At 35.3% G+C, this 15,363-nt stretch overlaps 1 protein-coding gene across 1 annotated transcript in view; it reads right to left on the bottom strand.

Annotated features, from left to right (window-relative positions):
- Positions 1-15,363, bottom strand: part of COL24A1 (collagen type XXIV alpha 1 chain) — a 365,386-nt gene that overhangs the window by 297,829 nt on the left and 52,194 nt on the right. Inside the window, exons 6-8 of the mRNA XM_058303231.2 lie at positions 14,470-14,523; positions 8,611-8,664; positions 2,933-2,977 (exon numbers count right to left, since the gene is read on the bottom strand). Of these exons, the coding sequence (XP_058159214.1) occupies positions 2,933-2,977; positions 8,611-8,664; positions 14,470-14,523 (153 nt within the window). The remainder of the gene's footprint in view (positions 1-2,932; positions 2,978-8,610; positions 8,665-14,469; positions 14,524-15,363) is intronic.

Genomic DNA, 15,363 nt, shown 5'->3' with positions numbered 1-15,363 from the left:
GCTAATAAAATCCCATTCTTTAAGTTTTGACCCAATATATGGTATTTGCTTAAGCAGCATAGGAAACTAAAACAACATTCTATTTCAAAATACAGAGGTCTATATTCAGACATTCACAAAAACTTGTATTTGGGTATGCCAATAGAAAGGAGTAAAACAAATTTAAAAGACAGGACACCATCTATCTATCTAATATCAACTATCACCCCTTTCTAATTCATTTCCTAGCCAAATTTAGGTTAATTAACCTCAATAAAAAGTAAATCTGTTAAAAGCGACAAGTAAAATATGATTTTAAATAAACTCTCATAGAAGGTATTAAGGCAACATGTAGAGATCTAACACATTTCAGGTGCACAGAAAAAGACACAAAAGAAGTCCACCTGATGTCTAATTTCTGCTATACTGGAAAAGTAGTAAATACAGTAAAAAGTAAGCTTTCAGAATAGTCTTATATGCTATAAACATATTCGGAGCCAACCACACCCGAAAATCACTGTAACAACCACAGAAAGAAAAAAGAAACTCAAAACAAACATAGGATCAGTTTTCTGTGCACTTAAAAATGGTTATAAAAAGTTGACTCATTCAGATCTGTAGACTGGATGGAGAAGCAGAGGCACAAAGTTAAATCACTGGCCTTTTGAAAAATTAGGAATAGGAAGAAGCCTGCCCTAATCCCACTCCTCGCTCTAAGAATTAAAGCACATGCTCTGAATCTGTCAGACTTCATTTAGTATGCCAGCACTACTACTAGGGGTCCTCTCATCATGGGATTACTGTGGGGAGAAAACAGAACAATAGAATTTAAAAGTAGAGGTAACTGCAATTACTTTTATGTTGATAAGCATTAAGCTAGTTAACATTTATAAAGCATTCGATAAATAATCAAACTACTAGTAGTTGAAGTTAACAGTAGTAGAGTTTGGCAAAGGATACGGTCTCAGTAAATGACAGCTCTTATTACTAGAACTTGCACCAATGATATAATTGCATTTCCAAATGTATGCTGACCAATTTATAGATATTTGCAAATTTTCCAGAAATGAATGTCTCCTAACAAATCAATTATGTTTCTCTTAAAGTCCACATAGTTTTCACAGCAAAATGATTTTGGTTGTACCCCAAAGTTATCACAAATTTTACCTCTCTTTTTCTGGAGACAAAAATAATTCAGAGCAAGAACTTACTATATAACACATTGTTCAACTGTTAATACTGTTTATAGACTCTTCTAAAAATGACACCATGCTCAGAATAGTAACATGTATGCTAACAGAACTAGGTTGTAAAGCATTTGTGAGTGAGCTGCTCAATACTGACAAATGGTCAACTTTTCACTTACTTACGTCAGTGGAAAAAAAACCAAACTGGAAGTATCAAATTTTCTTCATTGAAATTCACATATTTGTGCCAAAGTAGTATTATAGGGATATTTTCCCCCTACAAACTAATCTCTCTCACTCGTTTTAATTTTCTTCTCATATATGCCTCAACACTCGTCAACAGTAGTGTGATCCTCAGGAAACCAAGATTATACCTGTTACAGATACATATATTTCTTTGCTTGCCATGTCTGATAATTAGTAACTTTGAAAAATTGTGCCCAAGAGACTAGAGTGTACTATCCCACTTAACATGAATGAAAAAGAAAACTGGCTTCATTTCTTCATTTATATCTTTCCTTCAGGAAGCATCTATCACATTTCCTTCTAAGGTTTCCTTTAGGGCTTCCTGAGGTTCTTTGCTGGATCTTCAATAATGGTGTGATGGTTAATTTTATATGTCAGCTTGGCTAAATTATGGTGTCCAGTTGCCTGGTCAAACAAGCACTGGCCTAATTGTTACTATGAGAGTATTTTGTCAATTTAAACACAGTCAATTCCATCTTGACTGATTACATCTACAATTAACAAAGGAAATTGCCTTCAGCAATGAGAGTCTCATCCAATCAGCTGAAGGCCTTAAATGGAGATCTGATGATTTCAGTGGTCAGAAAGAAGAATTTCTTAACTCTACTCCAGACAGCCTCTCCTGGAGAATTCTTTCCCACCTTGATTAGAGTTCCCAACTTGCAACTTCTTCCAGGGAATTCAACATCATCTTCAAGTTTCCAACTTGGAGCCTGCCCTACAGAATTTGGACTTGCCAATCCCCACAATATTACGAACCAATTCCTATAATAAATCTCTTTACATATGTATATCTGTAAATTTTGTTTCTCTGGGGAATGCTAACTAATACAAGTGGTATCTATCACGTTAGTCACTTTTCATCTTCTACCCTTCTCACTGCTTTATTCATGTTGACTTTATATATACTATATTGAATGCAAAGAGATATGACTTCTTTTATTCTTATGACATGATGTATTATGCTCTAAAGGAGAAGCAATAAGATGATAAAAAACTAAACAGTTCCCAAACTATTTTGAGTATAAAATACATGTGTATTTGTATAATAGATAACAACATACATACCATTCTAATTTGGAATGTTATTAAAATTTACCCGCTTTCCTAATGCAAGGGTCAAGGAACCAACATATATATAGGCTTCAGAGAACCAGCAAGGCCTTTGAAATTGAACCCAGAAAAATCAGATGTGCGTATGTTCATCACTATGTATATTTCCTGGGTTTGTAACATTTATGAGATACCCAAAAGGGTCTGTGGCTCACAGAAGTTTAAGAACTCCTAGTCTGGAACATGTTAGGCAAACAGTGAGTTAGTATGGACACTGGAAAAAAAACTACAATAGATAATCTACAGATAATCAATTAAAAGGTTGTCTTGCACTAAATAGAGTAAAAATCCTTGAGAAGAAAAATTGAAATGACAAGTGGGGAAAAATAATCTCTCAATGGGAGTTCCCTATTGTCTTTTTCACTGTAGAAGGTATGTCTTTTAAAGGAAGTACCTGGAATACTTACTTGTTCACCTCGGAGCCCTGGGAGCCCTGGATATCCCTGGAGACCCTGCAAGGGAAAAGGTGAAGACAAGTTAGGAAAAGTAAAGATATATAAGCCAAACAACTAAACATAGATTTTGAGTTACCTTTTACACCCAATTTTGTTTTCCTCATCAGTACAAGTTTAATTCTTATTAATTTTATTTCACATTATATTTAATCATATTTATCTCATAAGAACTTAATTCTTATTAAATAATTACTGTTAATAGTTCTTAAGTGATTTATGATCTATAATAGTAGCATAGTAATGAATAGAGAATAAATTAAAAACAGCATCTTTTTAAAAAGGCTCATAGGCAACAATGATCTATATTTGCTGAAGCTTTTTAAAAGCTGGTTTTAGTTCATTAAGGCTGGGACAAAATGCCCTCAGATACAATCTGTATGTAATTATTGAGACTCTGGACCATATCCAGGCAGTTTCTCTAATCCAAATGATTGTAATAACATTCCTTGAATGACATAGCACAAATGAAATCAGCTGCTCACAGGTTCATCAAAAGAGGTTCCATAAAACTGCCTAGGAAATTAATAATAAAAAATATTTTCCAAATAATACAATCAAAATCAAATCTTTAATCTCTATCATTAACACTCAAAGTTGTAAAAGAGAAAGTATCCTTTCCTTTTAGGAAGATTTTTTTCTGGGAGCAAAATGAAGATGGTTAAAAGAAACCACAGGGAAAAACAAAAAAGGAAGGAAGATTTGGAGCTTATTTTTAGAGCTGTAATCAACAACAATCAACAATCTAATCAACCTACTGTTTACTAGAAGGTTTTGAAGCTTATGAAAGAGAGTTAACTTCCTTTTCTTAAGAAGTTCATTGGGCTTTAAGCAAAATATAACTAAAAAATCTGAAATAAATAATAGTTTACAAATATCGAAAAGTTCAAACGAATATACTGTAAACTGAAGACAAGTTGTTAAGAACATAGAAAGAATTCAAATAAGATCTATGTACACAGAGAAAACCCAGATTCAGGTCATCAAGGACATTTCCTCATATCATATGAAACATCTTTGGACACAGGTACATTTTCAAAGTCCCACAAATTACATCTCTTCAGCGACCATCAGCTTGCCTATGGACAAGTTCAGTACCATTAGTAGGATGGGAAGATTGCAGAAGAGATGGTAACAGTGGTGACAGCATGGCCTCTATCTAAGCACAGCAGTTCTATTAGACTTTCAGTACTACACTTGGACTGGGAATCACCCTTAGGTAAAATGTAGTTCTCCAGAACTTTTATAGAGAGTATGGGCAGATGAGAATATAAATAAGAGAATTCTCCATATTTCTCTCTTCAGGCACTGATTTCATGCCTACCCTGATTTGCTGTTCCCACTGACATCCTGTATTATAGCTCCTTAATATTGTTCTTTCTTCAGTTTTTGAAAAGCTGCATACTTTTTGAGCAATTAAAAAATCACAACACATTCCACTTGTCTTCAAAAAGATGCTTTCAGTTCTTTTACCTTTTCCAATTTTACACAAATACTTATTGTGTACCTACTATGTAAATGAATGACTTTTTAAATAATTTAAATAATTCCATGGAAACAGAGTAAGAATTCACACTGATTTATAATTATCATTAAAACCAGAGCAGTTAGTGTTTTTTGATATTCAGAAAAATACTATGATACATCATTCATAAAAATCTGTTTAAAATGTGTGCATCATATTTCACAATTGCTCTGACTTATACCTTCATGTTAAGATGTGCATAACTGCTCCCATCTGGCTTATCCTCTTGAGCCTTAAAAAAATGCTTTAATTGATTCCATTTTTATGTTCTTACCATTTCAAATATAGCAGGCTTCCAATTTTATTGGAATTATTTTTAAAATCCATTTTGAGCCCAAGCTCAGAATTATGACTCTTGTCTTCCATCCAACCCAGCATGCATTCTGGAAACTTATCTGCTTTTGTCAAAAATTTAGACACTTAGTGAGGAATGAAAATATAGTGCAGTTACCAGGAAAATAAGTTACATGAAGGTGGTTAATTGAGGCAATGTAACTGGTGAATGTGGGGAAAATGGCTTGGTAAAGATATTAATACTGATAAATAAAAGAGATTTGAAGAAAGGAGAAAGAAAAAGGCAAGCAAAAAAAATCTACTGAAGAGTAAAGAAAATATTGCTGCTTATTTGTTTGTTTTGTTATTTTTGTCTCAACATTATTTCTAGCTTTCAGAATATTTTTTACATTTATCTTCTGTTTGTGTATCACATTACTTTTCACTAGTTATCTGTGTGTTCCACACAACTTTAAAGATTACTTGAGTATGGGTTAGATTAGAAGATTTTTAATATTTCCAGAAACTTACCAGAGAAAAAGAATAATGAAATCATTATTACCTGTCATCAAAAGCTACATTTGTTTCCTTGACTTTCACAAAAATTAAAATTTTATTTCCTCTTGCATACATACTTGAGATAAAAGTACTGAAATACCAACATCTAACAAATACTGACTTAATAAACTAATTAACAGGAAAGCAGTATCCAAAGTTATTCAGAATATAATCATATGTGTCAAACAGAACTGGATCTGAGTCCTCAGTGCCAATTAATACTTGTGTGGCCTTGGGAATGAGTCTTAAGCCTTTTATATCAACATTACCTCATTTATGAAATACTGAACATAGTATCTGTCTCAAAGTATTGTTCTGAAGATTAAAGGAGACAGTGTTTAGCAGAGAGATTGAAACATTATGCAAAATAATATATCTCTACTATTTATATTAGCAAGTTATCATAATTCATAAAATAGTTTAACAGATAAAAAGATTAACTTCATATTAATAAAAAACTCAAGTACCTTTTTCACCTCTCACAATATGTCAGAATAGTGAAAAGCAAAGTGTATTCGTTATCACTGTTTTATCTCTTGATCCTGATATAACTCTTCTGAATGACTCTGAACAATTCTCTTAACCACTCTGGGCTTGTCTAAGTTTTCTTTCTTAAAAAATAGTACGATATAAAACAGCTTTCTTGTCTTGTCTTAAAAATTCATCTAGGGAAGCGGACTTGGCCCAGTGGTTAGGGCATCCATCTACCACATGGGAGGTCCACGGTTCAAACCCCGGGCCTTGACCCGTGTGGAGCTGGCCCACGCGCAGTGCTAATGCGCGCAAGGAGTGCGCCCCATAAGGAGAGCCGCCCAGCGTGAAAGAAAGTTCAGCCTGCCCAAGAATGGCGCTGCCCACACGGAGAGCTAACACAACAAGATGACACAACAAAAAGAGACACAGATTCCCATGCTGTTGACAACAACAGAAGTGGACAAAGAAGACGACGCAGCAAATAGACACAGAGAACAGACAACCGGGGCCAGGGAATAGGGAGAGGAGAGTGAAATGAATAAATAAATAAATTAAAAAAAAAAAAAAAAAGAATTCATCTAGCACCCAAGCGTAGAACCACATAGATGAAGGAATAGGAGTGTCTATGTTATAGCTAATATAAGCAGTTATTCCAAGTTCTCCTAGCATGGCTCCTGCTTGCAGGAAGCAACCACATAGGGACCTAGAGCATCCCCAAAATAAACCGAACTAGCTAATTCAATTTAAAAGTTCAAACTTTACCTGAATATTCTACCTAATAAGCATTCTTAAGCCTCTCCCCTTCCATGCAAACCACAGAAAGTCTATCAAGCTCATTTTGAATGGACTGCTACTGTATACTCATGTTAAAATAAGACATAAACAAAGACAGTGTCATGGAAAGTTGTCCCAAGTCCTCCCAGGTGGAGCATTAGTTTAGATTTAGATTGAGTCCATATATATTCCTCCTACTAATACTTGATTTTCTAAAGACTATATATAGTTTCCATTAATAGACACACTCTGAAAAGGGGAAAAACATTCTCAGAAGTACTACAAACATTTCAAATATTTCAACACTGTTTTGAGCTACTGTCAAACCCTAGTCAACTTACATCTGAGGGAATGCCTTAGAAAGTAATAATTGGTTTTTCTCTCAAATGCAATGTCACTATTTAGTATGCAATAACTATATTTAATACTAAATAAAATAATTGAGATCATTTCCATATTCTTCCTCGGATACATATGAGTAGCATTAAAAAAAACTGATTTTTTACTCTATATCAAGACCAACTCTATTAAAAATGATCATCAGCAGTTTCATGTCTCCATAGAAGCAACCAACAATCTCAAAGGAGTTAACAGTTCCTAACTACTGTCTAGAATAATAAATATTAGTCAGAAGGCCATACAAATAATGGTGTGGGCATGGGAGGGAAAATACTCTCATGAGATCAAAACTTTTTCATCATTTTATAATTCAGCCCTTTAGCTGGGTTCTGAAGAAAAGCAAAATAGGTCAGGATCCTTTCCAAAACCAGATAAAGAACTGATGGTTAACATTTATTAAGGGTTGCTATTTGCTGGGCACTGTATTACATGTATTACATGTATTATATCATTCCATTCTCCCAACAATGGGTAGTATCTTTGCATTTTGTGGATGAGGCAGTTGAGATTTAGAAAGGTTAAGCAACCTGTCTAAGGTCACACACCTAGAAAATGGTAGACAGCATTAGAACCAAGTAACCAGAGCTGATATAACATCCCCAACCTAAATCTCTCAAAAGGAAAGGACTATAACACACTAAGACACTAATAAAGTTCATTTTTATATGTATTCAGACATCCATTTGACAGACATCCATATCAAGGCACATACTGCCCTCCAACATCTTGGGACCCCTAATTTCTTAGAAAAAAATTCTGTCTCCCTTTCCTCCTGCATGAAACCAACAACTCAGTGTTTGGAAGTAATCAAATGACTATATAGATTAGTCACACTTGTGTTACTCCAGGAAACTGCACAACATATTTAATGAAATAATTGTAACAATTATTAATGTTAGTACTCCTTTCTACTTCAGAAAAAGCCTGATTATACGACTTCTGGTTTTTTTACTAGCTCACATTTACTCTATACTTTTACTCTATACTTCATGACTCACATTAATATATACAACATGGCAGAGATTATTATTTCCTAATAAAATAAGAACCCCTAAGAAAATGCAACTTTATTACCAATACCCAAGGGAACCTCACTTAGGGTATATGGAAATTTAAAAGTAACTTCAAAGTTTCAGAAATAGATTATTGCCCTAATATAATCCAAAGAGGAAAATGCTCCATTTCAACATCCTCTGTGACTTTGATTTTCTTCTATTTACATGTGAAGTTTGGGCCCATTATTAAACTGAAGTGTCATTTATTTTTCATAAGAGGCTGCCTCTTATGGGCACCACTTGCCTGCATTAGAGCAACATTCTAATTTCCTTTGGCTGTATCTGAAACAGGTTATTGCCCTAATATAATCAAAAGAGGAAAACATTCCATTTCAACATCCTGTGACTTTGATTCTCTCCTGTTTACATGTAAACTTTGAGCCCATTATTAAACTGAAATGTCTCTTATTTTTCATAAGATGCTGCCTTTTATGGGTACCACTTGCCTGCATTAGAGCAACATCCTAATTTCCTTTTGCTGTATCTGGACTCCGCTTCAAAATGTGTTAACAGTAACTGAAGAGCTCCCAGATCCATATGACATCCAATTATGTCAAAGTAAAACTACATCTTACCTTATTACCTTGCATACCAGGAGGCCCCGTTAATCCAGAAAACCCTCGATCGCCCTATAAAGAAAACACAAACGGGGCTTTAAAGCCATGAAAGAGAACTGAACATTAGAGTTCCCTTGCAGCTGAGTTGCATCTTGGACGTCAACACATTACCGCATTCATTTCTGATCTTCACAGTCCTGCTCAAAGTCCATTTTGTTTCTAAAATCTTTTGGGAGCGTTTCTGGGGCTCCCAGTCCTATCTCTTCAGCTTATTAAACCTGGAGTACTTCCCCACCTCCTGGCTTTTACACCTTTTACTCCAATGTTCTTTTCTCTAGGAATGCCCTTCCTCCTTAAATTCCAGGCCATCTAAAGTCTACTTTGTTTAAAAATGCTAAAGGACTTTCCTTAAAAATTCTACAAGCACTTTCTGTGAGGCAGCTTGGGAATGGCCTACCCCTTCTCATGAGGACCAGAGACCGCACTTGACTGGGAAACAGAATCTCCCGGGCAGGACCCGCCTGGCCGGATCAGGTTCACTCCACGCGGCAAGAGGAGTATTTCCGCTTCCGGGGCTGTGCTCCGCGCCACCTCGGCCCGTACCGCGCCTTACGCACGGCGCGGTGCAGTGACAGCGCAATAGAACCTACACCGGGGTAGTAACTGCAGGTGGAAACGGATCAGAAGGACTGTATATATGGCTCAAATAGAGCCGGTTACACGGAGTAGGAATGTATTTCTGTTGTCCTCCACTCTGACAGCCCATCTTGGGGAAAGAAGGAGTGTCTGTGGCTATAGAGATGACATAAAGTAAGCTGTGTGACTTGACAAGAAAAAATATATACATCAAAAGAAAAAAGTATGGATCAATTTGAGCCTTAAGATACACTATTTTCTTTTAATTTTTGTTTAAAAATCTATTTTTTATTTCTCTCCCCTTCCCTGCCCACCCCTTCCTCCAGTTGTCTGCTCTCTGTGTCCATTCACTGTGAAGATAACACTATTTTCTTTATGTCCCTTTCCTTCTTTCCACTGCAAAAGATATATCATGTGTAAAAGAAACACAATGTAGTTGAAAGAAAAAGGACGACTTAGGTAATAATCCTCAATAAACCCCTTATCACCATATATTCCGTTTAATTTTTAGTGCACTACTTTTTTAACGTGTCATGAAATTAAACAACCAGAAGACAAAAGCATTTTTTTCTGATGATTAACAATGATATGCTTTGCCATGCTAATATTTTCATTTTAATACTTTGGTTCCAAGTTTTATTAAGATGTCTTCCATTTGTCATGGGATGGTATTTCTTACATTTATTACTTAATAGAGGGAAAAGAAAACTTCACTAGAAAACAGGAGATTGAAAGCTGGTCCCCTTCCACTAGCTGTAATCATGGGTAAATTATTTAATTTTTCTTCACTGTTCCTCCATCTGTAAAACAAAAGTAACAATGCCCAACCTGTCATATGAAAGAGGAAAAATTACCACATTTATAAGCTATCTACATTTGCCAATGAGGTCCCAAAAGGGCATAAACACCTAAGTATGCTACGATAGATACTACTTTGTGGATGTTTCAAGATGAAGAACTAGTCCATGCATATATTTTATTGTTTCATCATTGACTATTAAATGGCTAAATAGCTAAAAACAAATATAATTGTTTCCCAATCCCTTCCACTCCCACCAATTTAATGTTCAGGTTTTATTTGTATTTCAATTTTATTTGTATTCATATTGTGGGTATATAACAAATCTCCTGTTTCCTCACTATATTTGGACACAATTTTATGTATATAAAATTTCTTAGAGATTGTTTTAAAATTTTAGTTTTAGAAATATATCTCTCAATTTTAAAAGTTGGATTTCACTTAAAGTTCAGTGGCAACAAGTTATTCCATTCTATAAATTACAACATTTCTCCCATATAGCATTAATTAGAATTAGTACATGAGTAACTAAAAAAAATTTTTTGAAGACTGACATACTTCCCAAGGCTCAATTCCCATACTGACTCACCCTATACTTTGTACAGAGACACCATGAGGAAAAATAAAACCAAGTGTTTGGTATAAATGTAAATTTTTAATCTGGGGTTTCATTTAAAGCAATACCAAAACTGGGCCTCTAAGTTCTAAATTTAAACTAAGAAATCAAATGTCCTGTATTTAGATATTCAAAAGATAGCCTTTAAAATATAACTAAAAATATAAATTAATTTTAAATGCTATTTAAATACTATTTAAAATATAACTAATGTAATTTATGGACTATGGTTAACAACAACATTATAATGTTTTTATAGAAAAAGCAAAGTTGGAACTATATTAAAATAACACAGAGTTTGGTTCTGTAAGATATGAATATGATTAAGCTCTTTTTTTCATTAATAAGGAGACCTTGACTATGTCATTTAACTAATCTGTGTATCTTTCTGAATGCTAGAGGAACAAATAAGTTAGTAGTTGGAAATGGATAAATTAAAAGTGCCTGGCAACAGAACTGAAAACAAGGACATGAACAGATATATGCACACCAATGCTTATAGCATCATTATTCACTATTGCCAAAAGTTGGAATCAGCCCAAATGCCCTTCAACAGATGAATGGATAAACAAATTGTGGTATATATGTATACAGTGGAATATTACTCAGCTATAAGAAGGAATACAGTATTAGCATATGAGAAAACATAGATGAATCTTGACACTGAAGAACATGTATTATATGACCTCACTGATATGAATTAAGCAAACTGAGCAGACTCACAGAGCTAGAGTCTGGAAGATAGGTTTACATGAAATAGAATGGGAAAAGAAGATTGTGAGCCAATGCCCATAAGGGCAAAAGATAGGATAAGGTGGAAGTGTGTAGCTGTACAGTGGAGGGGCATAACAGTGGTATAATGATACTTTTAGGTTGGGTGGTGCTGGTTTGTCTGGAGGGTGGTTGAGGAGGGTTAGTTGGACTGTCCATGGAGCTAGGGAGAGGGTGGAGAGAGGGAGCCGGTGAACACTGGGGATTGGCAGGCACATGGTTCAAACTACAATGCTGGGAATGTTCTTTTGGCAATAGGGCAGGTGAGGGTTGCTGGCTTGGGATGTTGGATGTGGGGGGCATTTGGGACAGAGTGCACCTCGGTCAAGCTTCTAGGGAGTGTGTGAGTGTTCATCTTGCCATGGTGTGATATATCAGTGGTGGACTCTGATCTTGGGGAGGCCTGCTATTTTGTCAACTAGAGGGGCAAGAGTCTCTCAAGAACATGCATGGTGCCTAATAGGGGAAGGCAGACCAGTATGTCAAGCCCTCAGTGTTGTTGCAAGTAACTATGAATCTTGATTTTCAAGAAGTGAAGCCTGGTGGTTGCCATGTGTCCTAAGGGTAGGGGGAGGGGGGAATAGAAAAGAATGAACAGGGAGTATTTCAGGGGAGATGGAAGTGTTCTACATGATCTTGCTATGATGGATACAGGCCATATTGCATCAAAGTTAATAAAAGTGTATGGTCCAAAATGTAAACCATAATGTAAACCATTTACCATGGTTGGTAGCTGTGTTTCAATATTTGTACATCAGCTGTAACAAACATACCATCCACAGAATGAAGGATGTTGTTAAAGGCAGTATACATGGGAGATGTGGGAAGCAGGGAATATGGGAATACCCTATTTTTTAATGTAACATTTATGTAATCTAATTATCTTAAATTTTTTTTTTTAAATTTTAACCTTAGGAAAAAATGCTATTAATAATAGGGGAAGGGGGAAAGAGGGGAGCATGTTGGGTATATTGGAGTTCCATGTATTCGGTATCTGACTTTTCTATAACCTAAAACTTCTTTGAGGACTAAATGGAGGAAAAAAAAAAAGACACTGGGGTAATAAATGGGAGAAAATGTCACTATACACATAGGATAACATATTACAGTGATAAAAGACAAAATGTCAAAAAAAGTTTTAATATTTTTTCATTATTTTTTATTATCCCCAATTTTTATTTATTTTTATTATTTTTTAACTTTTTGTATTTTATTTTGTATTTCTAAAACTATCATTATTTTATTTTTTTATTATTAGTAATCATATTTGGCTGTTTTATTGGCCTCATTTTTTAAGAAGTTTTGGATCACAGAAGGGTTACAACTTTGGCAGGGGAGGATCCTTGGTGTGGGGTGTCAGTGACAGGGGATACACAGGAGAAAGCTCACCTGGGCATAAATATAAGGCATATAAATGTGTTCAGATATTCATGGGGCATTGTCACAGTGGGTGGAGATTCATACAATAACCAAAGGAATATCAAATTCCCATCCTGGGGAGCTCTGCCACATTCTCTAATGGACAGCAAGAAATCCCAAATACAGGGCTAACAACTAGTAGAGGAGGATGGTCCATTGAGTTACTTGATATTGATGACTGTTGGTATGAACCTTTACTCCTGAAATTGAAACCTAGTCTAGTATTACAGGGTGCCTAAGACGTACCTCCTGGGAGCCTCCTTGTTGCTCAAATGTGGCCTTTCTCTAAACTGAACACAGCATATAAATACATTATCTCCCCCCCCCCCCCAGTTGTGGGACACGACTCCCAGGGATGAGCCTCCCTGGCACCAAGGGATTACTACCAAGCACCAACTAGCAATGCAACTGGAAAAAGACCCTGACCAAAAAGGGGAGAAGGTAAAACAAATGAGTTTATATTTCAAAGTGAGTTTGGAGGCCATTTCAAAGGTTATGCTTATGAAAAAAAAAAAAAAAGCCTGGAAAGGACTTTTTAGGAGAGATGTTTCCATAATTTGTTGAGCTGCATTTTTCTGTTATTTTATATTTTTATTCAAAATAAATTTTTTTAAATAGATAAAATAAAAGATAGCATTTATATTTCATCCTTAGATTGGAGGAATTTTTTCCTTGCAGTAATTAAGGGATCAATGAAGACACTATATTTCTAGAAATAAACTTTAATTATTATTAAAAATTATTTTGGCTCACTAAACTCAGTTCCATGACAGCAATAAAATTCCTAAAAATTGTAGAAAAAATTTTGAAGGTATACTTGTTAGTATAATACCATAGAGTTCATTAGTATGATGTAATTTTTTTTTTTTTTTTAAGTTTAAAGGAGCTTCTGTAAGCCAATATGAAGATGAGACTTCAACACAGGAGCCACCAAATTATTCAGGTATTTTAAAAGTTTGTGAATATATGTATATCACATACACAAAAATTCTTTAATTGTATCACATTCATCAAGTGCTGGTCTAAAATCTTGCCAGATGTCTCCCTAAAGATATTGGTATTAATCCTCACTAGAAAACAGCATCCTTCTCCCAATAAAGATTATGTTGCTATATTCCTCTAAGATATTAATTTTTACCTAAATTGATGTGTGTGTGTGTTTGAGAGCATTATGATAAAACAAAAAGCATACTAGACTACAAGTCAGAAAACTTGAATATAGCATTAACTTTACACTAGTCTTGTGGTGACTCATTTAAAATCTTCCAGTTCTCTTTTCTCAACTCAAAAGTCTCTCACAAAGTTTCTGTGGGACTTAAATAAGATAGAATGTGTAGAACTATCCTAAAATGATACAAAGTAGCATAGGCATTTATGTATTATTTATGCATATATATGCACAAGAAAGTCTTCGATGGATAGGACCACATCCTGCTCTAATTTTTTACCCCACCCACCCCTAATTGGCATGTAGCACAATAGTGAACCATAATAGACCCTTAATAAAATTAGTTAATATTAAGATTCGAGTATATTTTGCTGATATCTTCTCTGCCAAGAAAAATTTAGATTAAAAAAGATTTTTAAAATGTTTGAAATATATTATCTTTATTTTGTTTTATGGGCAAATAATTACCTTTTCTCCAGAAATAGCTTGACCTGGGGAAAGTCCTGGATCTCCTTTGGAGCCCTAGATAAAACAGTTATAAAATATTTGGTGAATCATAAGTTACATATATAACTTCACATATCATCATTTGTAAGGATCATCAGAAACTGTAGACATTATGCCATTACATAAAATTATTTTAAATTGAAACAGCATGGATTTTTTACTTTTTCATGTATCTTATTTATTTCTTTTTTTAAAGATTTATTTATTTTATTTCTCTCCCCTTCCCCACCCCCGCCCCAGCTGTCTGTTTTCTATGTCTATCTGCTGCATGTTCTTCTTTGTCCACTTCTGTTGTTAGCGGCACAGAAATCTGTGTTTCTTTTTTTTTTTTTTAAGATTTATTTATTTATTTCTCTCCCCTTATCCCCCACCCCCCACCCCAGTTGTCTGTTCTCTGTGTCTATTTGCTGCGTCTTCTTTGTCCACTTCTGTTGTTGTCAGCGGCATGGGAATCTGTGTTTCTTTTTGTTGTGTCATCTTGTTTTGTCAGCTCTCCGTGTGTGCGGTGCCATTTCTGGGCAGGCTGCACTTTCTTTCGTACTGGGTGGCTCTCCTTACAGGGCGCACTCCTTGCGGGTGGGGTTCCCCTACGTGGGGGCACCCCTTCGTGGCAGGGCACTCCTTGTGTGCATCAGCACTGCGCATGGGCCAGCTCCACACGGGTCAAGGAGGCCCAGGGTTTGAACCGCGGACCTCCCATGTGGTACACGGATGCCCTAACCGCTGGGCCAAGTGCGCTTCCCTGTATCTTATTTCTTAGCTTTGTCTTACATGCTGAGAAGAATCCTAAAAACTCCCTAGACATAGTTGATGGTTTGAATCTAAGAAATCTGAAGTTACACTACTATTGAAATA

This window comes from Dasypus novemcinctus, chromosome 9, assembly GCF_030445035.2.
Source record: "Dasypus novemcinctus isolate mDasNov1 chromosome 9, mDasNov1.1.hap2, whole genome shotgun sequence".
In the NCBI taxonomy this organism is placed as follows: domain Eukaryota; kingdom Metazoa; phylum Chordata; class Mammalia; order Cingulata; family Dasypodidae; genus Dasypus; species Dasypus novemcinctus.
Note: the sequence above shows the minus strand (reverse complement) of the source record. Positions and strands in the feature narration are given on the sequence as shown.